The sequence below is a fragment of the Pelodiscus sinensis genome, chromosome 28 (assembly GCF_049634645.1).
Source record: "Pelodiscus sinensis isolate JC-2024 chromosome 28, ASM4963464v1, whole genome shotgun sequence".
In the NCBI taxonomy this organism is placed as follows: domain Eukaryota; kingdom Metazoa; phylum Chordata; order Testudines; family Trionychidae; genus Pelodiscus; species Pelodiscus sinensis.
In genome coordinates this window covers 5,506,381-5,530,908 of record NC_134738.1, presented here as the reverse complement: position 1 = coordinate 5,530,908, position 24,528 = coordinate 5,506,381, and the positions used below count along the sequence as shown (strand labels likewise).

The 24,528-nt window shown below is 65.9% G+C and overlaps 2 protein-coding genes across 7 annotated transcripts; one reads left to right on the top strand and one right to left on the bottom strand.

Moving 5' to 3' along the window:
* Positions 1 to 433: 433 nt before the first annotated feature.
* Positions 434 to 11,393, bottom strand: POLM (DNA polymerase mu). Of its 3 annotated transcripts, XM_075910610.1 has the most exons (12): positions 11,286 to 11,393; positions 6,585 to 6,774; positions 5,621 to 5,801; positions 5,342 to 5,434; positions 4,891 to 5,061; positions 4,437 to 4,508; positions 3,444 to 3,564; positions 3,031 to 3,163; positions 2,731 to 2,833; positions 2,264 to 2,506; positions 1,748 to 1,831; positions 434 to 672 (listed from the first exon to the last, which is right to left on the bottom strand). In XM_075910610.1, exons 2-12 carry the CDS (start codon positions 6,767 to 6,769, stop codon positions 586 to 588), a joined length of 1,473 nt encoding a protein of 490 aa, XP_075766725.1. In that variant the 5' UTR covers positions 6,770 to 6,774; positions 11,286 to 11,393; the 3' UTR covers positions 434 to 585. The 3 variants fall into 3 exon arrangements, with proteins under 3 accessions (XP_075766725.1, XP_075766726.1, XP_075766727.1); XM_075910612.1 differs by lacking the exon at positions 11,286 to 11,393 and having other exon boundaries at positions 538 to 672; positions 2,264 to 2,483; positions 6,585 to 6,900; XM_075910611.1 differs by lacking the exons at positions 4,437 to 4,508; positions 11,286 to 11,393 and having other exon boundaries at positions 6,585 to 6,897.
* LOC142820918 (N-acetylglucosamine-6-sulfatase-like) lies at positions 7,788 to 24,432 on the top strand. Of its 4 annotated transcripts, none has more exons than XM_075910606.1 (13): positions 7,790 to 8,069; positions 13,297 to 13,356; positions 13,635 to 13,838; positions 14,580 to 14,645; positions 16,613 to 16,711; positions 19,415 to 19,579; positions 19,863 to 19,945; positions 21,536 to 21,654; positions 21,958 to 22,061; positions 22,373 to 22,474; positions 23,079 to 23,189; positions 23,584 to 23,691; positions 23,898 to 24,432. In XM_075910606.1, the coding sequence occupies exons 1-13, from the start codon at positions 7,920 to 7,922 to the stop codon at positions 24,039 to 24,041; spliced, it is 1,515 nt and encodes a 504-aa protein (XP_075766721.1). In that variant the 5' UTR covers positions 7,790 to 7,919; the 3' UTR covers positions 24,042 to 24,432. The 4 variants fall into 4 exon arrangements, with proteins under 4 accessions (XP_075766724.1, XP_075766721.1, XP_075766723.1 ...); XM_075910608.1 differs by lacking the exon at positions 7,790 to 8,069 and adding an exon at positions 8,150 to 9,999; XM_075910607.1 differs by lacking the exon at positions 7,790 to 8,069 and adding an exon at positions 11,535 to 11,668.
* Positions 24,433 to 24,528: the final 96 nt, after the last annotated feature.

The following is a 24,528-nucleotide window of genomic DNA, read 5'->3' as shown; positions in this document are numbered from 1 at the left end:
CAGCAGGGCAGAGGCCCTGTGCCTGAACTGATGGCTGCAGGGCAGACAGCCCCCAGGCACAGCCAAAAGGCCTTGTGCAAGGGGGAGGCCGCCAGTTTGCGGCGGGGTCATGGCAGGAGCCATCATGAAATATTCACGGCCCTGCTGCACGTCTGGCACGGGGCCCAGCCCGCTGGGCCCTGCACGCACCGTGGCTCGGCCCGGCAGCTCTGGGCAAGGGGGGCTGGGCAGCACAGACCCCGGGCCTCGCTGCGGGCCCTTCCCCCTTGTGTGGGAGCCAGGTTCTGCCATGCCCCGCTGTACACAGCCCTGGAGCCATCGCCCCTCCCCTGCAGTACGATTGAGCCCCCAGCGCCCCTGCTACAGGAGATGGGCCCCGCGCTGCGAGCTCCCTCCCCCCCGAACCAGGCATCCAGCCAGGAGTGCCGGAAACTCGGAGTTTGGGGGTTTATTGATCTGCCCTTGGGTGCTGGGCACAGCGGGGGCAGCCACCGTGAGTGGGGGGAGGGGGATCTGTGCAGTGAGGGACAGCGTGGGGGGGGGAGATGTACTCCAGGCCCGTTTCTCTTCCGGGGGGGGGGGCGCTCAGGCGTTTCTCTCCAGGGGGGGCACGTACTCCAGGCCCAGGTGCTGGAAGATTTCTTCTTCAGAGGCAGCCGGGAGCGAGAGGTCCTGGAAGGGAGGAACCCGGCACCCGAGCTGAGCGCGGCTCCCTGGGCCCATCCCACAGGGCAGGGCAGGGCAGCACAGGGTCCTGCTGCAGCAGCTGCCAGGCCAGCAGACCCTGCCCCCCCCACCCCCGTGCCAGGGAACCCGCCTCCCACCCCTCTGACTGGCGCCTTCCCCGCTGTCCCGCCTCCTGGGCCAGGGCAGCCCATCAGCACGGTCCCAGGAGACTGGCGGGGCACTGCCCCACAGCCCTTGGGAGCAGCACAAAGACCAGCAGCTCAACAGCCCCCTCCCCCCCCGCATGACCCATAGGTCAGCCTGTGCCCTGCCCAGGGCGCTGCAGAGGGAGGGGGCAGGGCATTAACCAATGGGAATGGCCAGCACCAGTGAGAGTCCCGTGGGGGCCAGAATTGGTGTCCCAGAGAGCAACTGCCCCCCCCCCGCCACCCTGCACGCCCCACGGCACCGACCACGCCCCCCCACGGCTATGACCACACACCCCTGCCACCCTGCACGCCCCCGGTTATGACCACGCCCCCCCGCATACTCCCCCCCAGCTATGACCATGCCCCCTGCCACCCTGCATGCCCCACTGCACTGACCACGCCCCCCGCCACCCTGCACACCCCACGGCACTGACCACGCCCCCCTGCAACCCTGCACGCCCCCCCGGCTATGACCACGCCCCCCAGCCACCCTGAACACCCCACAGCACTGACCACGCCCCCCTGCACGCCCCCCCAGCTATGACCACACTGTCACCCCTGGGCGCCAGGGGCTTTTCAACACTGAGCTCCACCAACTCCTGCACCCCACAATTCCTGGGGTGCTCCCCGTGCTGAGTCTGCCCCTTGGGCCAGCGAGAGGGACCCTCCATCCCGGCCCCGGAGCTGCCCAGAGGACGTCTGGGGAGAGCAGGCACCCAGTGCAGGGCCCCGGCTTGGCAGCCAGAGCCGAGGCCCTGGGCAAAGACTTGGGGACCCCACCCGCAGAGGACAGGGGCCCTGGGGTGGGTCCTGTGGGTGCCTGGAGCCCTGGCCCTTCACTCCCACGCCCAGCCCTGCCCAGCACCGCCTACCTGCTGGGTGTCATACAGCGCGTGGCTGTTCAGCACCATCTTCCTCTCGTGCCTGGCAAAGCGGCGGAGCTCGCGCTCGAAGTGCTGGGGAGAAGGGAGCAGACCCCAGAGTCACCACCCGCTGCTCCGGCAGAGACCAGGCAGGCCCAGGGACTCGCCGCCCTGACTCCCTGCATGGGGGCGTCTGACTCAGGGCGCTGAGCCATGGGGAAGGTCTGGCTGGATCGAGACAGGGCCCTAAACCTTCACAGCGCCCGGCAGAGCGAGCCCAAATCCAAACACTGCTGGAGCGGGGGACGGGCTCACATCTGGAATCCAGCAGCACCTGGGCCAAGTTCTAGGATCCTGCAGCGCGGCCACAGCTGGCTCCAGAATCCAGCTCGGCCCTCAGATCTAGAACCCCAGTATCGCGGTAAGGGAGCTGGGCCAATCCACGGCTGAGAAGGGGGCTTGGCTCTAGAACCCAGGGTCAGACCCTGCAGCTCCATCGGCTCCCCCACCTGGGCAGGCACCTACCTGAGAGCCAGTCCAGCCTAGCAGAGCGAACGGGAACTGACTGATCGGAGCCACGACCAGGTCCACCCTGACGGCCTTCCAGCCTCGGGCCGCGCCCGGGCCCCGCTGGCCTCTCTGCGCCTCCAGGCGGAGTATGGAGAAGCACCTCTCGAAGCGGTCCATGCAGTCCCTGGCGCCCGGCGCCCCGGGGCCCTCGCAGAGCACGAAGCTGCTCTCCTGGCTGTGCTGGTAGAGGATCAAACCCTGGGCGGGGCAGGAAATCTCAGCCACGTGGGGAACTCCAGCCCCACCCACTGTGCCGGTCCCAAACCCACCAGCCCCCGCTCGCCTCCCAGAGCCTGGATAGAACCCAGGAGTCCAGCCCCTCCCCCAGGCCCCAGCTCTCACCTGAGACCCTGCTCCCCACCCAGATCCCCCCCATCTGAGGCCTTTAAAGGTGAACCCCCCCCATCCAACCCCTCCCCCACCTGGCTCTCCAGCCAGCTCATGGCCTGGCTCAGCAGCCCCGCCTCTCGGCCAGCCTCGGGGTGGGTGAGGAGAAGATCCACGTCGTGGCCGTGCTGCTTGCCCCTGTGGGTGGGAGGGGGGGAGAAGCAGAAGGTCCCTCAGCCGCCAGGAGGGGGCAGCATGTAGTGCCCAGCCCAGCTGCAGCCAGTGCAGCTCCAGCAGGGGGCGCTGTGCGTCGGGGTGGAGAGATGGCCTGTGCCCAGGGCCGGGGCTCCCCACGGCCAAGCGGCCACACACGATCCCCTCCCCCAGCACGTTACCGTCTGAACCCGCCGGCCAGCGTCACCGAGGCTCCGGGCAGGACCCGCTGCAAAGCCGCCTGCACCGCCCGGCTGACGGCCTCCGCCTCGCCGCGCCCCACCGGCACGCTGAGGTCCTCGTAGTGCCGCAGCCCTGCAGGGAACCCCCGGGCCGGGGACGTGGGCGTGAGGTTCCCTTCCCTTGCGCCTGCCTGAGCCAGGCGCAGGGCTGCCCAGACCAGCAGCATCTCGGGTCCAGCCCGGCTCCCCCAGCCCACGCCTCGCTGGGGACTAGCCCCTCCCAGCCTGCGGAGGCCAGGCCAGAGCACGTCACCGCCAGGCAGTGCCGGCCAGCAGCGAGCCCGAGGCAACCCCGGGGGCCTCTGTGTCCAGCAGCCCCCCAGCGGAGCCCCCGTCCGGGCCCTGCAACTCACCTGCCTGCTGCTGCCGGGTCAGCCTAGTGCTCTGCACCTGCAAGTCCGCGAGCGTCCGCAGCCCCTCCTGGTACCACCGGCTGGCCGTCTTCACCCCCACCCCGAAGATCCTGGTGAAGAGCTGCGGAGACAGGACAGGCAGTGCCGGGGGGGCCGGACAGGTGGCATCGGTGGCAGGAGAAAGCAGCTACCCCCAGTAGCAGCCGCAGGACGCGCCTGTAGCACGGACAGAGCCGGGAGCTAGTGCCAGCTCCCCAGAGTGTTTAATGCATCTCGTAATTGCTCAGCTGTGTGTCCTAGGCCCTGTACTGCAAACGAAGATCCCCCTTCAGCTCAGCTGGCACGTTTACCATACGCCAGCCTACTTCAGCCTGTATCCAGGGCCCTTATGGAGAGGCTGAAATAGACATGCCACAGAGGTCTGTTATGGCCAATGCTGGGCCCCATCAGGCGTGACCCTGTGTTAAGACACGCTGCCTGGCCGGAGCCTGCAGGCTGCCAGAAGAGCCACCAGAGGGCAGCTGGGAGCAGCTGCTGACTCCTCAGCCCCCAGTGAGCTCCGGGTCCGGGCCAGGATCTCCAGAGCCTGCCCAGCCAGCAGTGGCCAGGGGCAGAGCGAGGGGCAGGGCTGGCGGGGGTGGGGTAGCATGAAGCTCTACAGGAGGACGAGGGGAGGCTCAGGGTGGGGAGGGCGATGGAGCCTGCAGAGCAGCCAGAGACACTGGAGCAGGGTTCCCGGGGCAAGCAGCACAGCTGAGCCCGGAGACAACTCCAGCATCTCTGAGGGCTGCTGAGTCCCGGCTGCTTCCTAGCTCCAGGCCCCAGCGCAGGCCGGCACCACGTCCCTCCGGGACAGACCCTCCCCCACGTCCCCCAAGCGCCAGACCCCACCACCAACCCCAAGGAGACTCTCCAGCAGCTGGGAGCAGTGTAGGGTCTCGGACTACGTGTGGGGCAGCACCCGGCCCCACATCCCCCAACCAGATCTGGTACCTTCATAGTCTGGTATCGCTCCGACAGCTTCACGCGCTCCACCTCGGCCGAGACGCCGTCCTCCAGCACGTCCTGCCCCAGAGACAGGGCTGAGCCGAGTCCGCCCCTCCCCGGGGCCTGAGCAGCAACCCCCACCCATCACTGCAGGACGATGCCTAGGATGGGGGGACTGGCAGAGCAGGGGAGGAGACAGGGCTGGGCTGGCAGGGCAGGGAATTGGAAGCAGCTCAGGGCAGAAGGTTGGGGGCAGAGCTGGGCTGGCAGAGGGTTGGGGAGCAGGGCAGAGGGTTGGGGGCAGGGCAGAGGGTTGGGGGCAGGGCAGAGGGTTGGGGGGCAGGGCTGGGCTGTGGCAGGGGGTTGGGATTGAGGGGCACTAGCAGAGCATGCCAGGGCTGCAGGGTCTCCCCCTGCCTCATGCCCAGTACCCCCAGCTCAGGCCTGGGGCGGGACTTACCTGGATGACCCGCCGGGAGTGCTCCCCGATGCCGGGCAGAGGCCCCAGCTCCCCCAAGGTGCCAAGCGGGCCGGGCAGGGCCTTCAGCACGGAGGCTGCCCTGGTGAATGCCAGGCTGCGCCCCTCGCTGCCGCTGAACCTCGCCTCCTCTGCCAGGATCTCCAGGGCCTCCTGGGACAGAGCAGAGTCACCGGGGGGAGGGGGCAGAGCTGGTCTCAAAGCTCAGTGCTTCTGAGCACACCCAGGCCTCCCTCAGCTTCGACTCCCCTGTCCCTGTTCTGGCTCCACTGCCCAGCTCTGACCCCCAAGTGCCGGATCCTCCCATGCCCAAAGAGAGAACCCAAGAGTCCTAGCTCCCAACCAGGCTGCTCTAACCACTAGACGACACTCCCTTCGCAGCACTGGGGATCCACCTGGCTCCCAGCCCTCCTGGCCATGGGGCAGCCGTTACCGTCAGTGCCTGGTTGCTGTGGAGGAGCGGGGTGCGGCGCTGGCAGGCATACGACGCCATCAGCCCCCCATGCGGAGCCGCCGGCACGGTCACCTGGGGAGCAGAGCACCGGGGTAGGGGTCAGTGCCAAGACCCCAAGAGACCCCACCCACCATCTCCCCTCCCTGCTCACAGGCCAGGAGCACCCCAAAGCACCCCCTGCTGGGCACCCCTTGCCTGCGCCCTCCCCAAGGGAACCCTGCACCCAGCTCCCCCACCCGCCATCCCTGCCCAGCTCACTCGGAGGCGGTGCCGGGGTTCGATCTCCACGGGCCGCCCGGCTCTCATGCTCTCCGTGAACCAGCCGATGTCCAGCAGGGCGGGGTCCCCCCCTGCGCCGCACGCCCCCCGCTGCTGCGCCAGCCACTGGGCCACCTCGGCCCCCGAGTTCTGCTCCGACACCACGTGAGTCACCGCGGCGCTGGGCAGAAAAGCACAAGAGGGGCCTGAGCCCGGGACCCCAGGAGAGAATCGGGGAGCTAGTCTGGGGGGCTCAGACTAGCACTGAGCATGGCTCTGCTCTCCCCTTATCCCAGCACTGCCCCCCCCAACCCTGCCAGTGCCCCTCACTCCGACCCACAGCCCCTGCCAGAGCCCCTCACTCCAACCCACAGCCCCTGCCAGCACTGCCAGTGCCCCTCACTCTGACCAGCAGCCCCCCCCGTGCCCCTCATTCCAACCCGCAGCCCCCACCAGCCCAGCCCAGCCCTGCCCCCCAGCCTTGCCGACGCCCCTCACTGTCTCCCCGCAGCCCCCGCCTGCCTGGCCCTGGGATCTCATGGAGCAGTCAAGAAGACCCAAGAGGTTTCCAAACACCGCTCAGTACCTGGAAAGGGAAATCCAGCCTCCCACCCTCGGACCCCTCAGCACCTTGCCCAGGCTCAGCAGGATCCCTCACTTTCGGCACCAGACCTGGTGACCCCACAGGGCCAGATCCCCTCCCCTGACCCCCGCTTAGCCACTGGGCAGCCTCTGCTCTGGGCCCCAGGGCACCTCAGGCTGGGGGAGGGGACCCAGTGCCACCAGGTGCGAGTGGGGAGTGGGGCACGGCCAAGGCTGTCTCTGCTTTGGGGGTGCCTGTGCCCTGGGGTTCACGGCTCCCGCATCCTGCCCAGCTGCCCTGGGCTCCGCAGGGGTCAGTGGGGCCTGGCCAAGAGCTTCTCCATCCCCGATCCCAGCACCAGGTGCCCATGCCCCTGCTCACCTGTAGGCCACGTCCACGCGGAAGCCCTTGGCCCGGGCCAGCTGGGTGAGGAAGGCCCGGCGACTGGCGCCCATCCGCCTCTCCACCAGGCACAGCACCACGCTGGGGAAGCGCCCAGGGCCTGGGGGCTCTGCTGGTGGGGACCGGGCGACCCTCCTCCTCCTCTTCAGGGGCACCAGGGCCATGGCCCCTGGGGGGAAACGGGGGTCAGGGACACTGGCTGGGGTCTCCCACGGCTGCTGCTGCCCCCTTCAGCTCGGGGGCTGTGGGGAGGGGGGGCTGGCAGGTACTGGGGCTGGGGGAGGGCTAAGGTGGGTCAGGGAAGGGGTTGCATGGGGGGCTATGGGGCTGGAGGAGCAATGGGGGCAAAGGGGCCACTGGGAGGGACACAGGCGGGGGCTATGGGGGGGCTATGGGGCTGGAGGAGCAATGGGGGCGAAGGGGCCACGGGGAGGGCCACGGGGGGGGGGCTATGGGGCTGGAGGAGCAATGGGAGCGAAGGGGCCACGGGGGGTGGGGCTATGGGGCTGGAGGAGCAATGGGGGCGAAGGGGCCACGGGGGGCGCTATGGGGGGGGCTATGGGCAAGGGCCCTGCCTGGCAAACTTCTTCACTTTGGAGGTGCCGCGTGAGCCTGAGGCGGAAACGTGAGTCAAACTCGCGCGCAGCCACGCCCCTTATGCAAAAATAGCCACGCCCCCTCCCTTGTGGGGCCAGGGCCAGGACGCTGCTTCCCTGCGCCCCATCCGTTAGGGGCGTGGCCAGAGGCGGGGCTTACTGGGGGCGGGGCAGAAGCGTGTCGGACTTGTGCAATTGCAACTTATCATATGATCGGCAAGTTGCGCTTCCTGAAAGTGCGCGGGGCGCAGAGCCGGGCGAGGGGCGCAGCGCAGGGGGCTCAGGGTCGGGAGGGGGCGCAGCGCAGGGGGCGCAGAGCCGGGCGAGGGGCGCAGCGCAGGGGGCGCAGAGCCGGGCGAGGGTTGCAGCGCAGGGGGCTCAGGGTCGGGAGGGGGCGCAGCGCAGGGGGCGCAGAGCCGGGCGAGGGGCGCAGCGCAGGGGGCTCAGGGTCGGGAGGGGGCGCAGCGCAGGGGGCGCAGAGTTGGGCGAGGGGTGCAGCGCAGGGGGCTCAGGGTCGGGAGGGGGCGCAGCGCAGGGGGCGCAGAGCCGGGCGAGGGGCGCAGGGGGTGGGGGCTCAGGGTCGGGAGGGGGCACAGCGCAGGGGGCTCAGGGTCAGGAGGGGGCGCAGCACAGGGGGCACAGAGCTGGGCGAGGGGCGCAGGAGGCGGGGGCTCAGGATCGGGAGGGGGGCGCAGGGGGTGGGGGTCGCAGCCTGGCCATGGGGCACCCTGCACGGTGGGCTGCTCTGCTGGTGCTGGGCGCCACCTGGCAGCTGGTACTGTGGGGTACGGCAAGAGGGGGGCGGCGGAGCCCCCACAACATCGTGCTGATCCTGACGGATGACCAGGACACAGAGATCGGGGGCATGGTAAGTCCCCGGGGCTGCCAGCCCCTCCCCAGCCATAGCGGACACTGCCAGACCCTCCGTGCGCTGCCCGTGACACCCCGCAACACGGTCCCACATGTGCCACGGTCCCATCCGCGCTGCCGGACTGTCCGTGCGCTGCCCGTGTCCCAGGCCCGGCCAGAGCATGGGGCTCCAAGTGGCTGCCAGCAGGGCCGGCCGGGGCTGCTCTAGTTCAAGTCTAAGCCAGTTGAAGGGTGACAGAGTCCAGCCCGAGCAGCACAGGTCGCTCGCTGGATTCATTCCCCAGCGCACTGGCCAGGGCGGAGTCTCCGCTGCCCTGCGCAGGGCTGGGTTACCCAGCAGGCAGACTAAGCACGTGCTTAGGGCACCCGCAAAGCAGGAGCACCAAGAAAAAAGAGATTTGACGGGACGGTATTGTTTTTATTTTGAATTACGGGGAGGGGGGCACTGTAATCTTTTCAGTGCTTAGGGCCTCTAAAGGTCTTAATCCGTCCCCTCCACGCGGGTCAGACCCGGCCTGTGGCAGACGGGGAGAAGGCGAGCAGCTCTGGCCGCACCTCGGCCCCTAGCACCAAATGCAGCCTAGAGCTGCCAACACGCACGTGAGCCGAGCAGCGCCGCAGCCTGGCCAGTGCAGTGGGGCTGGAGCCAGACGCCCACTGGGAGAGGCAGGGGCACCCGGGCACAGTGGCAGGTGCCAGGCTGCGGGTTTGGCTGGGCAGGTACCAAAGGCAGCGAGAGGAGCAGCAGTGGCAGCCCCACGGCGACACAGGGGACCAGCTTAGCATCATAGAACCATAGAGCTGGAAGAGACCTCAGGAGCCATCAAGTCCAGCCCCCTGCCCAAAGCAGGACCAACCCCAACTCAATCAACCCGGCCAGGGCCCTGTCAAGCCGAGACTTAAACACCTCTAGGGATGGAAATTCCACCGTCTCCCTAGGGAACCCAGCCCAGCGCTTCACCACCCGCCTAGGGAAAGAGTTTTCTAGGAAAGACCTAGACCTCTCCCAGAGCCAAATAAAGGGGAATAATCACATCTCTGGACCTGCTGGCAATGCTCCTCCTAATGCCCCTAATATGCCATTAGCCCCCTTGGCTACAAGGGCACCCTGTTGACTCATATCCAGCTTCTCATCCACTGTAACCCCCAGGTCCTTTTCTGCAGAACTGCTACTTAGCCAGTCGGTCCCCAGCCTGTACCAATGTTTGGGATTCTTCCTTCTCAAGTGCAGGACTCTACACTTGTCCTTCTTGAACCTCATCAGATTTCTTTTGGTCCAATCCTCTAATCTGTCCAGGTGACTCTGGACCCTATCCCAGCCCTCCAGCGTATCTACCTCTCCCCCCAGCTTAGTGTCATCTGCAAACTTGCTGAGGGTGCAATCCATCCCCTCATCCAGGTCATTAATAAAGATATTGAACAAAACCGATCCTAGAACCAAACCTTGGGGCACTCTGCTAGAAACCGACTGCCACAAACCGTTGATCGCTACCCGCTGGGCCCGGCCTTCTAGCCAGCTGTCTATCCATCTTACCGTCCATTTATCCAATCCATACTCCCTTAACTTGCTGGCAAGAATATCGTGGGAGACTGTATCAAAAGCCTTGCTAAAGTCAAGGTACATCACATCCACTGACTTTCCCATGTCCACAGAGCCAGTTACCTCATCATAGAAGCTAATCAGATTGCTCAGGGACCACTTTCCCTTGGTGAATCCATGTTGACTATTCCTGATCATTTTCCCCTCTTCCAAGTGCTTCAAAATGGATTCCTTAAGGATCCTCTCCATGATTTTTCTGGGGACTGAGGTAAGGCTGACTGGTCTGTAGTTCCCTGGATCGTCCTTCTTCCCTTTTTTGCAGATGGGCACTACATTTGCCTTTTTCCAATCATCTGGGATCTCTCCCGATCTCCACGAGTTTTCAAAGGTAATGGCCAAAGACTCCTCAGTGACATTTGCCAACTCCCTCAGTACCCTCGGATGCATTAAATCCGGACCCATGGATTTGTGTATGTTTAGCTTTTCTAAATAGTTCCTAACCTGTTCTTTCCTCACCAAGGGCCACTCACCTCCTTCCCATACTGCGTTGCCTAGTGCATTTGTCTGGGAGCTGACCTTGTCCGTGAAGACAGAGGCAAAGAAAGCATTGGGCACGTCAGCTTTCCCCACATCATCTGTCACTAGGTTACCTCCCTCAGCCAGTAAGGGCCCCATGCCCTCTCTGATCACCCTCTTATTGCTAATGTGCCAGTAGAAACCTTTCTTGCGACCCTTCACATCCCTTGCCAGCTGCAATTCAGTTGTGCTTTTGCCTTCCTGATAACTCCCCTGCATTCTCGAGCAATATATTGATACTCCTCCCTAGTCATCTGTCCAGGTTTCCACTTCTTGTCAGCTTCCTTTTTGTGTTTAAGTTCACCAAGGATTTCCCCGGTAAGCCAGTCTGGTCGCCTACCATGTTTGCTTTTCTTGCTGCGCATCGGGATGGTTTCTTTCTGTGCCTTCAATAAGGCTTCTTTAAAATACTGCCAGTTCTCCTGGACTCCTTTCCCCTTCATGTTACATCCCAGGGAATCCTGCCCATCAGTTCTCTGAGGGAGTCAGTCTGCTCTTCTGAAGTCCAAGGTGTGTATTTTGCTCCTCTCCTTTCTTCCTTTGGCCAGGATCCTGAAATCTACCGTCTCATGATCACTGCTGCCCAGATTGTCCCCCACCTCTACTTCCCCTACTTGTCCAGTGCCAGCCCGATGTGGCACGGGGCCCCAGGCATCCGCCTGGCTCCCCTGGCCCTAAGGCTGGGCCTGTGTGTCACCCCTGTCACATGCTCTCACACGTGCCACGGTCCCATCTGCACTGCCAGGCCCCTGGGGTCGCGGTCCTGCTGGGGCTGTGACCCCCTGTGTGAACGAAGACAGGGCACCACGGCCACGGCTCCACGCCAGGTGGCACAGAGCGGGCACGGCACAGCTCCAGCCAGGCCACGCCGTGTCCCTGGCATGGGCCTTCGTAGCCGCAACTGGAGACACAATGCATGGCCTGGCCCCACCCCCGCTGCTGCCCAGCCGCAGCCTCCCGCCCACTCCCGCAGTGGGACTCCCCCAGGTGTGGCGCTGTCCTGGATCCAGGAGGAGCTGGCCTCTATTCCCACCTCTGCCAGCGGCTGCTGGATGGGCAAGTTATGCCACGGCCCCCTGCCTCAGTTTCCCCTCTCACCCTTGCCTGTGTGCTCTTCCGGGCAGGGCGGTCTCCCAGAGCTGGGCTGTGTCCGTGCTGATCACAGGGCGCTGGTCGGCCCAGCCTGGCGGTTGTTTTGAGTCGCTAGTGCGTGAAAGGAGCTGGGGTGTTTGGCGCGTCCGTGCCAAGCAGCTGCGGAGGGTTACTTCATGCCTGGCTAACCCCGAGGCAGCTGCCAGTACAAACTCAGCGCTGCTCTCTCGGGGAGGTAAAGGGGCTGCGATCGCCCTTGCGTGGAAGCACCGCGGGTCTGGCCCACTCTCCAAAGTGATGTGCTCGGCGTGAGCATGGGCGTGTGGCGGGTCTGCCCGCCCCAGGAGTGCACAGAAGCCTGGAGCTGTCCCTGGTGTTCCCAGGAGCTGGTGAGCAAGCGGTGTGGGGAGGGGGTGATGTCCGACCGGCCTAGGGGAAGGGCAGGTCTCGTGGTTAACCCAGCAGCCCCCTGCAGACGGGATCCTGGGCAAGTCACTTCCCTGCCATGTGCCCTGGTTTGCCCAGGGCAGGGTCAGGAACTAAATCCTGGGAGCTTTTCGGGGCCTGCAGGGTGACCGCCGGGCCCTGCTTCACTGGAGCATGGAGAGAGGGCCCTGGAATTCGTGCTCCGCTGCGCTGGTGGGCGGAAGATTGCCCCTCTGGGTCCAATGCGCCTGGATTCCCCCTGGGTGCCATCTGCCCCCTTGCCCTGTTGCTCTGCTCGAAAGCTGGGTCAGGATCCTTCGCCCCATGTGCAGAGGGGAAACTGAGGCACAACGAGGGGCTTGCACCCAGGCGTCCTTTCTCCCAGAGCCTGCTCTGTGTCCCAGGCCCTCCCCCGCGCAGCACAAGCTGGGCATGTTCGGGCACTGCCCTCGGCTGGCAGAACCCAGCCACTTCCTCCTTCCACTTCCACTTCCACTTCTGCTGCTCAGCTCCCAGGGCTGTTGTCCCCGATGCAGAACAGCCCTGGGTGGTCACACTGACCTGGCGTGTGGGGCTGGGAGCAGCTGCTGCAGCCTCATGTGCTTGAGTCAGTCACAGGTTGCCTGGCCTGTGACCCAGGGGCCCAGCCAGGGCGAGCTGATGGACCCTTCTGAGAGCAGAGGGTTCCTAAGTGTCTCTGAGGTGCAGCCAGTGCTGGGGTGGAGCAGGGACACCAAGGGGAATCCCGAGTTCTCTAAGTTGTTCCCCTTTAGCGAGTCCACGTGTCGCTGAGCCTGCGTGGTCTGACCTGTTGGGGGTTGTTCTTTGTACAGCACCATGCCCAGGGCCGGGGAGAGACAGGACGCCACGTCCCTCCACAGCTGACAGTCAAAGTAAAGCGCAGCTCCATAGGAATCGCCTCCTGCTCGCCCCGGCTCAGTCTGCCTTAGCTCCAAGGAGCCCCTGCTGGGGGCAATTCCTTCCTGACCCCTGGCAGTTAGCGGCTGGCACGTGCCCTGAGGCATGGAGGTTTCCCAAGGGGTGTGTCCTCTGACATGACTATCAAAGTGGTTCATACACAGGGAATGGCTAATTCGCTTTTAATCTGGCGACAGTTTGATATGCTATCCTGTATGATATCCAGGGGCAGTGAGTCCCCTACGTTATCTCCCACATTCAGGAACTGAGCTGCTGTTATGAAAGACGGGGGTGGACGCATCATAATCCCCTTCTTTAGCCTTTCCACTATTTTGAATGCCATGCTCTGCCCCTGCCAAGTTACTGTACGGACCGGTCTGTATGTTCCCTGCCTCCCAGAAGAGGGAGGCTGTGTTCTGTCCCTGCCTCGTCTCTGTATGGACCGGTCCATAAGCTTCCTGCCTCCCGGAAGGGGCAGCCCATGTTCTGTCCCTGCCATGTCTCCGTATGGACTGGTCCATACGTTCCCTGCCTCCCAGATGTGTTCTGTCCCCGCCATGTCTCTGTATGGACCGGTCCGTATGTTCCCGTATGCCTCCTGGAAGGGGCAGGCCGTATTCTGTCCCTGCCCCTTGGGTTTGCAGCTGGTGACTGGTTCTGTGGCTCCTTACAGACTCCCATGAAGAAGATGCAAGCCCTGATTGGCCAGGCGGGTGTCTCCTTTGCCAATGCGGTGAGTGGCACGGCGCTTGCGGTACTGGCCTGGGACGTCCCCACCAGAGACCGGGCGAACTCGCCGCACTTGTGGGCCAGGGACAGAGCCGGAGAGTGAGAGCTCAAGGCAGAGCCATGAGGCGCCCTGAGTTGGGAAAGGGGCTGCCCAGACAGCCCTGGGGGCAGCAGCCTTTGCCCAGGAAGGGGCTGGGGGTAGGGAGCTCTGCGGGGGGGGGACACGCCTGCTGACCCAGAGCGGAGGGAGCCGCTGGCCTGAATGTCCCTCTCTCGGCCCAGTTCACGGTCACGCCCCTGTGCTGCCCCAGCCGCAGCAGCATCCTGAGCGGGCGCTACCCCCACAACCACCTAGTGAGGAACAACTCCCTGGAGGGCAACTGCAGCAGCCTGGCCTGGCAAAAGAGCCAGGAGCCGCTGGCCTTCCCCGTCCACCTGCAGCGGCAGGGCTACCAGACCTTCTACGCTGGCAAGTACCTCAACCAGGTAACGCCCCGGGGCCGTGCCCCGCCACACAGGGCAGCCTTGCCTGGAGCACCACCCCGGCGGGCACTGAGGGGTGGGGGAGAGCCAGGGTGCCTGGGTCTGTGCCGAGCTCTGGGAGTGTAGAGGGGCCTAGTGGTTAGAGCCAGGCGGGCTGGGAGCCAGGACTCCTGGGTTCTCTCCCAGCTCTAGAGGGGTTTGGTTAGAAAGGAGGGGTCTAGTGGTTAGATCTGGGGGCTGGCCTAGACCGTCGCCAGGTTTCCCTGCGATGGAGAGTCTTTGGGGTGGGGGTTTGCCGCCTGCCCCCTCTGTCTGCGGGCCCGAAGGGGTGGTGCTGCTGGGCACGCCTTGGCCAATCGCCTCCCCGCTGCAGCCCGAGCGGCTGGCAGGGACCCCAGTGCCCAGCAATGGACCATGGGGCTTCCAAGGGCTCTTCAGTGCCTAGGACTTTGCCCGGTGGTTTTGGAGCCAGGACTCCTGGGTTCTATGCCCCCTCTGGAAGGGGAGTGTGGACTAATGGTCAGAGCAGGGGGGGGATCTGCCCTGCTGCTGACCACACGTGCAAGCCTGCACACAGCATGGCCCTCTCTGCCTCAGTTTCCCCCATGGAACATGAAGCTAATGCCCCAGCCTGTGTGGGGTTGGGGCGATGTCTGGGAGGCTGCGGGTCGCTGTGTGGATGGGGCCGTGGAGTGACTGGGCTGGGGGCAGTGGGCGTGTGTAACAGAGTCTCTCCCCTTGCAGTACGGACACCCCGCGGCCGGGGGAGCTCAGCACGTGCCTCTGGGCTGGAGCTACTGGAACGGCCTGGTGAGTGCCAGCCCCGGCTCCTGGCGCCTTCAGGCCGGGCCCAGGCGGGCTCCTGCTCCAGTCGGGGCGATCAGGTGTCGAGCTGCAGCCCCCCCAAGTCTCACAACCTCCTGGGGGCTGGGTCGGGCCCTCTGTGCTGTAGCCCCTGTGTGGCCCTGTCTGTAGCCTCAGGGTGGGAGGGGCACCCAGGAGCCAAGGTGATGGGCGGTGGGGACTGGCCCGGATCTGTTCTCCCAGCCTGCGTGGGGGGCACAGGTGGGTGCAGGGAGGTTGGGGAGGAACAGTTGCCAGTTGAACTCCAGTGTCCGGGCTAAATCGAACCAAAGAGCCGCACTTTGCCTCTCGGTGCCCATGCCCCGTGGGGCTTCACCTGCCGCCCTGGCCAGTGTCAGATTAGCTGCCCTGCTTCCCCCACAAGTGGCCACAGTGTAGTTGTGTGGGGAGGGTGCGAACGTCTCTGGGGCAGGTGGGTGGGGGGCTGGGCGGCGGGGAGGGGGCTGGGGGTGAAGATGGGGCACTGGGCGGCGGGGAGGATGCGAGGGGTGAAGGTGGGGCGCTGGGCAGCGGGGAGGGGGCTGGGGGTGAAGGTGGGGCGCTGGGCGGCGGGGAGGGGGCTGGGGTGAAGGTGGGGCGCTGGGCGGCGGGGAGGGGGCTGGGGGTGAAGGTGGGGCGCTGGGCGGCGGGGAGGGTGTGGGGGGTGAAGGTAGGGCGCTGGGCGGCGGGGAGGGTGCTGGGGGTGAAAGTGGGGCGCTGGGCAGCGGGGAGGGGGCTGGGGGTGAAGGTGGGGTGCTGGGCGGCGGGGAGGGGACTGGGGGTGAAGATGGGGCACTGGGCGGTGGGGAGGATGCGGGGGGTGAAGATGGGGCGCTGGGTGGCGGGGAGGGGGCTGGGGGTGAAGGTGGGGCACTGGGCGGCGGGGAGGATGCGGGGGGTGAAAGTGGGGCGCTGGGCGGCGGGGAGGATGCGGGGGGTGAAGGTGGGGCGCTGGGCGGCGGGGAGGGTGTGGGGGGTGAAGGTGGGGCGCTGGGCAGCGGGGAGGGGGCTGGGGTGAAGGTGGGGCGCTGGGCGGCGGGGAGGGGGCTGGGGGTCACTGTGGGGGCACTGGGCGGCGGGGAGGATGCGGGGGGTGAAGGTGGGGCGCTGGGCGGCGGGGAGGATGCGGGGGGTGAAGGTGGGGCGCTGGGCGGCGGGGAGGGGGCTGGGGGTGAAGGTGGGGCGCTGGGCGGCGGGGAGGGGGCAGGGGGTGAAGGTGGGGCGCTGGGTGGCGGGGAGGATGCGGGGGGTGAAGATGGGGCACTGGGCGGCGGGGAGGGGGCTGGGGGGTGAAGATGGGGCGCTGGGCAGCGGGGAGGGGGCTGGGGGTGAAGGTGGGGCGCTGGGCGGCGGGGAGGGGACTGGGGGTGAAGGTGGGGCGCTGGGCGGCGGGGAGGGGGCTGGGGGTCACTGTGGGGGCACTGGGCGGCGGGGAGGATGCGGGGGGTGAAGGTGGGGCGCTGGGCGGCGGGGAGGATGCGGGGGGTGAAGGTGGGGCGCTGGGCGGCGGGGAGGGTGTGGGGGGTGAAGGTGGGGCGCTGGGCGGCGGGGAGGGGGCTGGGGGTGAAGGTGGGGCGCTGGGCGGCGGGGAGGGGGCTGGGGATGAAGGTGGGGCCCTGGGCGGCGGGGAGGGGGCAGGGGGTGAAGGTGGGGCGCTGGGTGGCGGGGAGGATGCGGGGGGTGAAGATGGGGCACTGGGCGGCGGGGAGGGGGCTGGGGGTGAAGGTGGGGCACTGGGCGGCGGGGAGGAGGCAGGGGGTGAAGGTGGGGCGCTGGGCGGCGGGGAGGGGGCTGGGGGTGAAGGTGGGGCGCTGGGCGGCGGGGAGGGGGCTGGGGGTGAAGGTGGGGCGCTGGGCGGCGGGGAGGGGGCTGGGGGTCACTGTGGGGGCACTGCAGGCAGGCAGGTGGGGCTGACCCCTTGAGCTATCCCGCAGGTAGGGAACTCCCGCTATTATAACTACACCCTGTCGGCGAACGGTCGGGAGGAGCAGCACAGGCAGAGCTACCAGGAGGACTATCTCACGGATCTCATTGTGAGTCCCTGTGGGGTGCCCGCTGACCTCACCAGCAGCTTTCAAGCTGGGGCTTGCCCAGGGGCTGGAATTACCACCCAGGATTTGTGCTGGGTGTGGGGCCGATCAGGGGAAACCGAGTCGCGGAGCTACGGAGGCATGAAAAGGGCACAGGGGTCAATGGGCCAGGGACCAGCCAGGCTGGAGGTGAGATAGGCCCAGCTGCCCAAGGGAGGGACTGGACCACGGAGCTGCCCATGCTACTCAGAGCTGGATTCCAGGAGTCAGGGCAAGCTCATCCTTGGACTACAGCTCCCATGATGCACTGTGCCAATGCACCCCTCATGCTGCTCCTCCCCTTGCCAAGAGAGGATGCCATGGTGCATCATGGGAGATGTAGTCTGACGGGATGGATGGAAACTCAAACTGCAGCTCCCAGGAGGCATTGCAGTAGCATCGCCCATGGGCAATATTCTCCATGTGGTTTTTGGACATCTCCTAGGAACACCCTCTCCCCGACATCCCTCTGCCCCCTTCCAGCCCTGAGCCCCCTTCCGCACCCCACATCCCTACAATCCCCACCCCCTTCCAACCCTGAGCCCCCTTCCGCACCCCACATCCCTACAATCCCCACCCCCCTTCCAGCCCTGAGCCCCCTTCCGCACCCCACATCCCTACAATCCCCACCCCCTTCCAGCCCTGAGCCCCCTTCCGCACCCCACATCCCTACAATCCCCACCCCCTTCCAACCCTGATCCCCCTTCCGCACCCCACATCCCTACAATCCCCACCCCCCTTCCAGCCCTGAGCCCCCTTCCGCACCCCACATCCCTACCATCCCCACCCCCTTCCAGCCCTGAGCCCCCTTCCGCACCCCACATCCCTACAATCCCCACCCCCTTCCAACCCTGAGCCCCCTTCCGCACCCCACATCCCTACAATCCCCACCCCCCTTCCAGCCCTGAGCCCCCTTCCACACCCCACATCCCTACAATCCCCACCCCCTTTCCAGCCCTGAGCCCCCTTCCGCACCCCACATCCCTACAATCCCCACCCCCTTCCAGCCCTGAGCCCCCTTCCGCACCCCACATCCCTACAATCCCCACCCCCTTCCAGCCCTGAGCCCCCTTCCGCATCCCACATCCCTACAATCCCCACCCCCTTCCAGCCCTGATCCCCCTTCCGCACCCCACATCCCTACAATCCCCACCCCCCTTCCAGCCCTGAGCCCCCTTCCGCACCCCACATCCCTACAATCCCCACCCCCTTTCCAGCCCTGAGCCCCCTTCCGCACCCCACATCCCTACAATCCCCACCCCCCTTCCAGCCCTGAGCCCCCTTCCGCACCCCACATCCCTACAATCCCCACCCCCTTCCAGCCCTGAGCCCCCTTCCGCACCCCACATCCCTACAATCCCCACCCCCCTTCCAGCCCTGAGCCCCCTTCCGCACCCCACATCCCTACAATCCCCACCCCCTTCCAGCCCTGAGCCCCCTTCCGCACCCCACATCCCTACAATCCCCACCCCCCTTCCAGCCCTGAGCCCCCTTCCGCACCCCACATCCCTACAATCCCCACCCCCCTTCCAGCCCTGAGCCCCCTTCCGCACCCCACATCCCTACAATCCCCACCCCCCTTCCAGCCCTGAGCCCCCTTCCGCACCCCACATCCCTACAATCCCCACCCCCTTCCAGCCCTGAGCCCCCTTCCGCACCCCACATCCCTACAATCCCCACCCCCTTCCAGCCCTGAGCCCCCTTCCGCACCCCACATCCCTACAATCCCCACCCCTCTTCCAGCCCTGAGCCCCCTTCCACACCCCACATCCCTACAATCCCCACCCCCCTTCCAGCCCTGAGCCCCCTTCCGCATCCCCACATCCCTACAATCCCCACCCCCTTCCAGCCCTGAGCCCCCTTCCGCACCCCACATCCCTACAATCCCCACCCCCTTTCCAGCCCTGAGCCCCCTTCCACATCCCTACAATCCCCACCCCCTTCCAGCCCTGAGCCCCCTTCCACATCCCACATCCCTACAATCCCCACCCCCTTTCCAGCCCTGAGCCCCCTTCCGCACCCCACATCCCTACAATCCCCACCCCCTTCCAGCCCTGAGCCCCCTTCCGCACCCCACATCCCTACAATCCCCACCCCCCTTCCAGCCCTGAGCCCCCTTCCGCACCCCACATCCCTACAATCCCCACCCCCTTCCAGCCCTGAGCCCCCTTCCGCACCCCACATCCCTACAATCCCCACACATCCCTACAATCCCCACCCCCCTTCCAGCCCTGAGCCCCCTTCCGCACCCCACATCCCTACAATCCCCACACATCCCTACAATCCCCACCCCCTTTCCAGCCCTGAGCCCCCTTCCGCACCCCACATCCCTACAATCCCCACCCCCCTTCCAGCCTTGAGCCCTTTTCCCCACCCCACATCCCTACAATCCCCACCCCCCTTCCAGCCTTGAGCCCTTTTTCCCACCCCACATCCCTCTCAACCGCCCTCCTCTACCCAATTCTCATGGCTGCCCAGTAGGGATCAGAGAGGCCTCCACAGAGCCCCATGGATTCCAGCTGGACTGGGCACTGTGGGGCTCCCCCTAACCCCGCCCTGCCCCCATGGGCGCACAGCTATCCACCCCATCCCCTCTCTGGGAGGGGCCATCTCTCGGCCCTCAGGGCTCCACCCACCCCGCAGCGAGACCTGTGCCTTCCTGCCCAGGCCAACCGGAGCCTAGAGTACCTGGAGAGGTTTTCACACCCGCCCTTCCTGATGGTGCTGGCCCCACCCGCGGCTCACTCCCCGTGGACCGCGGCCCCGCGCTACGCCACGGCCTTCGGCTCCACCAAGGCGCCCCGCGGCGGCAGCTTCAACGTGCACGGCAAGGTGAGCGGGGACGGGGCGCCTGTGGCAGTCCAGGGGGGAGCTACGCATCGTGCCGGCGTCCTGGCCCCATCAGGCCACAGGGAGCCAGGGCCCACGGGCTAGTGGTGGGATCATCGGCAGGGCTGCAGCAGCCCTGTTCTCCAGCCTTGCCCCCTGCGCCGTGACGCCCCTGGGGCAGATCGGGGGGGCTGAGCTGCCCCTGCTGGGATTGAGCCCAGGTCCCAGGTTGCACCCGGGCTGGGAGTCGGGAATGCTCCCCCCACGCCCTCCCTTCCGGTTGCAGGACAAGCACTGGCTGGTGAGACAGGCCAGGAGCCCCATGGCCAACACCTCCATCGAGTTCCTGGACAAGGTCTACAGGGCGAGGTGAGAGCCGGGCCGGGGTCAATGGGAGCTCAGTCAGCGCAGGTCAGAGCCCAGGCCGCCGAGCTGGCGGGCAATGGGCAGGGTGGAGAGACGCGGGGGGGGGAGCAGGGATGGATATTGGGGGGCTGGGAGGTGGCTGGGTTTCTGCCCAGAGTGGGGGAGGGTTAGGTGGCCCTGACTGGTTTAGAGGGGTGAGGAAGGAGGGAAAGGGCCATTAGACTGATCTGGGAAAGGCAGGGTGGTGGTACAAGCGGGGAGGGCTGGGGGTCTGGTCTGGGACAGATGGGAGGGGATACCAGCTGGGAGCCTGGGGGTCTGGTTTGGGATGGGGGGGATACCTGCTGGGGGCCTGGGGGGTCTGGTTTGGGATGGGGGGGATACCAGCTGGGGTCTGGGGGTCTGGTTTGGGATGGGGGGGGATACCTGCTGGGGGCCTGGGGGTCTGGTTTGGGATGGGGGGGGATACCAGCCGGGGTCTGGGGGTCTGGTTTGGGATGGGGGGGCGGATACCAGCTGGGGGTCTGGTTTGGGATGGGGGGGGATACCAGCCGGGGGCCTGGGGGTCTGGGCTGGCCAGAGATTAAGAACATAAGAACGGCCGTACTGGGTCTGACCAAGGGTCCATCTAGCCCAGTAGCCTGTCTGCCGACCGTGGCCAGCACCAGGTGCCCCAGAGGGGGTGGACCGAAGACAATGATCAAGCGATTTGTCTCCTGCCATCCCTCTCCAGCCTCTGACAAACAGAGGCCAGGGACACCATTTTATCCCCTGGCTAATAGCCTTTTATGGACCTAACCTCCATGAAATTATCTAGCTTCTCTTTAAACTCTGTTCTAGTCCTAGCCTTCACAGCCTCCTCTGGCAAGGAGTTCCACAGGTTGACTACACGCTGTGTGAAGAAGAACTTTCTTTTATTAGTTTTAAACCTGCTACCCATTAATTTAATTTGGTGTCCTCTAGTCCTTCTATTATGGGAATTAATACATAACTTTTCTTTATTCACCCTCTCCACACCACTCATGATTTTATAGACCTCTATCATATCCCCCCTCAGTCTCATCTTTTCTAAACTGAAAAGTCCCAGTCGCTTTAACCTCTCTTCATATGGGACCCGTTCCAAACCCCTAATCATTTTAGTTGCCCTTTTCCAAGGCCAAAATATCTTTTTTGAGGTGAGGAGACCACATCTGTACACAGTATTCAAGATGTGGGCGTACCATAGTTTTATACAGGGGCAGTAAGATATTCTGGGTCTTATTTTCTATCCCTTTCTTAATAATTCCTAGCATCCTATTTGCCTTTTTGACCGCCGCTGCACACTGCGTGGAAGTTTTCAGAGAACTATCCACGATAACTCCAAGATCTCTTTCCTGATTTGTCGTAGCCAAATTAGCCCCCATCATACTGTACGTATAGTTGGGGTTTTTTTTCCCGATGTGCATCACTTTACACTGGTGGTTGTCAGGGCAGAGGGGCCAGTCATGGCTGTCTCAGGGGAGCAGGAGAAGGGGCCCTGGCTGAGGGTGCGGCCGCCTGTGTGGGAACAGGGTCCTGGCGGGGGGCTGGGCAGTAACCCCCCTGTGCCCGCAGGTGGCAGACGCTGCTTTCGGTGGATGACCTGGTGGAACAGGTGATGGGCCGGCTGAAGGCCCTCGACCTGCTAGCCAGCACCTATGTCTTCTACACCTCGGACAATGGCTACCACGCGGGTGAGCTGGGGCCAGCTCTCCCTCCAGGCCACGGGTCACTGGTTTGGTCCAGTGTCACACCAGACGGGGAGCCCTCCCTTTGGGGTGCAGGTCCCCGAGGCTGCCGGTCCCTGCAGGCAGTGGGGGAGGGGCTGCCCAGGGGGGTGCTGGTCCCTGCAGGCAGTGGGGCAGGGCCTGCCCAGGGGAGTGCCGGCCCCCACAGGCAGTGGGGCAGGTCCTGCCCAGGGGGGTGCCGGTCCCCACAGGCCGTGGGGGAGGGGCTGCCCAGGGGGGTGCTGGCGCTGACCCCTGCCCTCCCCGCAGGCCAGTTCTCGCTGCCCATTGATAAGCGCCAGCTCTATGAGTTCGATATCCGGGTGCCGCTGCTGGTGCGGGGGCCGGGCATCACTGCGAACCAGACCCGACTGGTAGGTGCCCCAGGCTGGGCTGCGCCGCCGCCGCGGCTCATGGGAAACCGGGTTCCTGTGCCCCTGGGGGGTCCTGTCTGGGCCCAAGGAGTGTGGAGCCTGATGCCCTCCCCACCCCCATCCCGCCCTTCCCAGAGCCAGGCCCCCCGCTCTGCCTGAGCCCTGGCTGCTCACGGCCAGCCGGGCACTGGGGGGCTGGGTGCGGCCGGGCTGTAGCCAGGGCCGAGAGCAGCCAGGGAGGGCCCCATGCCCAGCCCGCCCTGCCCCTAGCCCCAGGACCGGTGGTTATTTGGGTCCTCTCCCCCGCCTAGGAGCCGATCCTCAATATTGACCTGGGCCCCACCTTCCTGGACATCGCCGGCCTCAACGTGTCTGAGACAGCCATGGATGGGCAGTCCTTCCTGCCGCTGCTGGTGACGCACCCAGGGCGTGGAGGGGCTCTGGGGGGCAGGGCAGGGGCGACCCTATGGGCGAAGCAGGAGGATCACTGGTTGTGGGAGGAAGGAGCTCCCGGCTATTCCAGTCCCAGCCTCGCCCAGCGGGGGGCACTGTGGGGAGGGGGGCAGAGGTGTTGGCTGTGGGGAGCTCCTGGCAACTCCAGCCCCAGCCTTGCCCAGCAGGGGGCGCTGTGGGGAGGGGGCAGGGTGTTGGCTGTGGGGAGCTCCTGGCAACTCCAACCCCAGCCTCACCCAGCAGGGGGCGCTGTGGGGAGGGGGCAGGGTGTTGGCTGTGGGGAGCGCCTGGCATTTCCAGTCCCAGCCTTGCCCAGCAGGGGGCGCTGTGGGGAGGGGGCAGGGTGTTGGCTGTGGATAGCGCATGGCATTTCCAGTCCCAGCCTTGCCCAGCAGGGGGCACTGTGGGGAGGGGGCAAGGGATTGGCTGTGGGGAGCTCCTGGCAACTCCAGCCCCAGCCTTGCTCAGCAGGGGGCACTGTGGGGAGGGGGCAGCTGCTGGCTGGAGGGCTACGGGGAGGGGTCCGGGGGGGGCCCGGTTTAACCACCATGTGTTTGGCCCCAGGTGAGCCCTGCCCCGCCCAGCACGTGGCGGTCGGATTTCCTGGTGCAGTACACAGGGGAGGGGTACCCGGACAAAGATCCATCCTGCCCGGCCCTGGGCCCAGGGGTATCGGTGAGTCCGTGGAGGCTGAGCCCCATTGCTGCCAGGGAGAGCTGGTGTCTGTGCCAGTCAGAGCCAGGCCTCCCCTCCCCCGACTAGCAGCACTATGCAAAGCAGCTGGTTTGCACCAGAGTGATCTGCAAACACCCCTCCTGCCTGGCCGTGGGCACCGTGCCTGGCACCGCACAGCACCCAGGGTGCCCCTCCGCACGTCCCCTCCCCCTCCCGCCCCCCAGTGCCCGTTCCTCCTTCCCTAGGGCGCCCCCGTCTCTTGTGCTCCAATGCACTGGCGGGGGGCGGGGGCCTGTCGCAGTGGTGGTCGGAGGGCCGGGGGTGTCGGGGACGGGGCGGACTGGAGCTGGGGGGGGCGAGGCTGGAACGTCCTGACGGTGACCCCTGCCCCCAGCAATGCTTCCCCGACTGCGTGTGCGAAGACGCCTTCAACAACACCTACGCCTGCCTGCGCGCCCTGCACCCGCGCAGCCTGCAGTACTGCGAGTTCGCGGACAGCCAGGTGAGCCGGGCACTGCTATCGGCTGCAGGGGCCTGCCCTCGGCGGCTGGGGGGGAGCCAGGCAGGGCTGGGCCTGCACCGGGCCTGGCGGTCGCTCAGGGCACCCTAGTCCGGGGCCTGTTGAGCCCCCTGGTTAGCCCAGGTACCCTAGGTGGGGCGGTCCCTGGACCCCACCCTGCTCTCCACTGACCAGCCTGGCACCCGCAGGCCTTCGTGGAGCTGTACAACCTGACCAGCGACCCCCAGCAGCTCCACAACGTGGCCAAGAGCGTCGACCCCACCCTGCTGGAGGCCTTGAACCAGCGGCTCATGAAGCTCCAGGCCTGTGCGGGGCCCAGCTGCCGGGACTAGGGGCACCCGCCCTCGGCTGTGCCCAGGAACCTGCCCGCAGACACCAGGAACTCAGTACCCCTCAAACACCTGGCTCTGGGGGGGCCCCAGGACCCCCCCCCCCGACCTCAGCCACTGCCCAGGAATAAAGGGGCTTCCCCAGCCTGAGCCTGGATGGGGCCCTCAGCAGCTCCCCCCGTGTGCTGCCCCCCATGGGGCAGGTGTATTTGCCTCCCAAGCTGGGTCCTGGCAGCTCCCCCAGTTTGTAGCGGTGGCTGCTGGGCCCAGCCCCCTGCACCCCCAAGCTCTGCGCCCCCCATTTCTGCCCCTCCCCCGGCTCTGGGAGCTGCTGGGGTCCCTGATCTACCCCCAGCCCAATACACGGAGGTGGAATAAAGTCTGGTTAGTCGAAGGGCTCGGCTGTTTGTCTGCGGGTTCCTGCCCCGGCGCTGGACCCAGCCTGCCTGGCTCCCACTGCAGCCCCCCTCTGGCACCTTCCCCCCTCCAT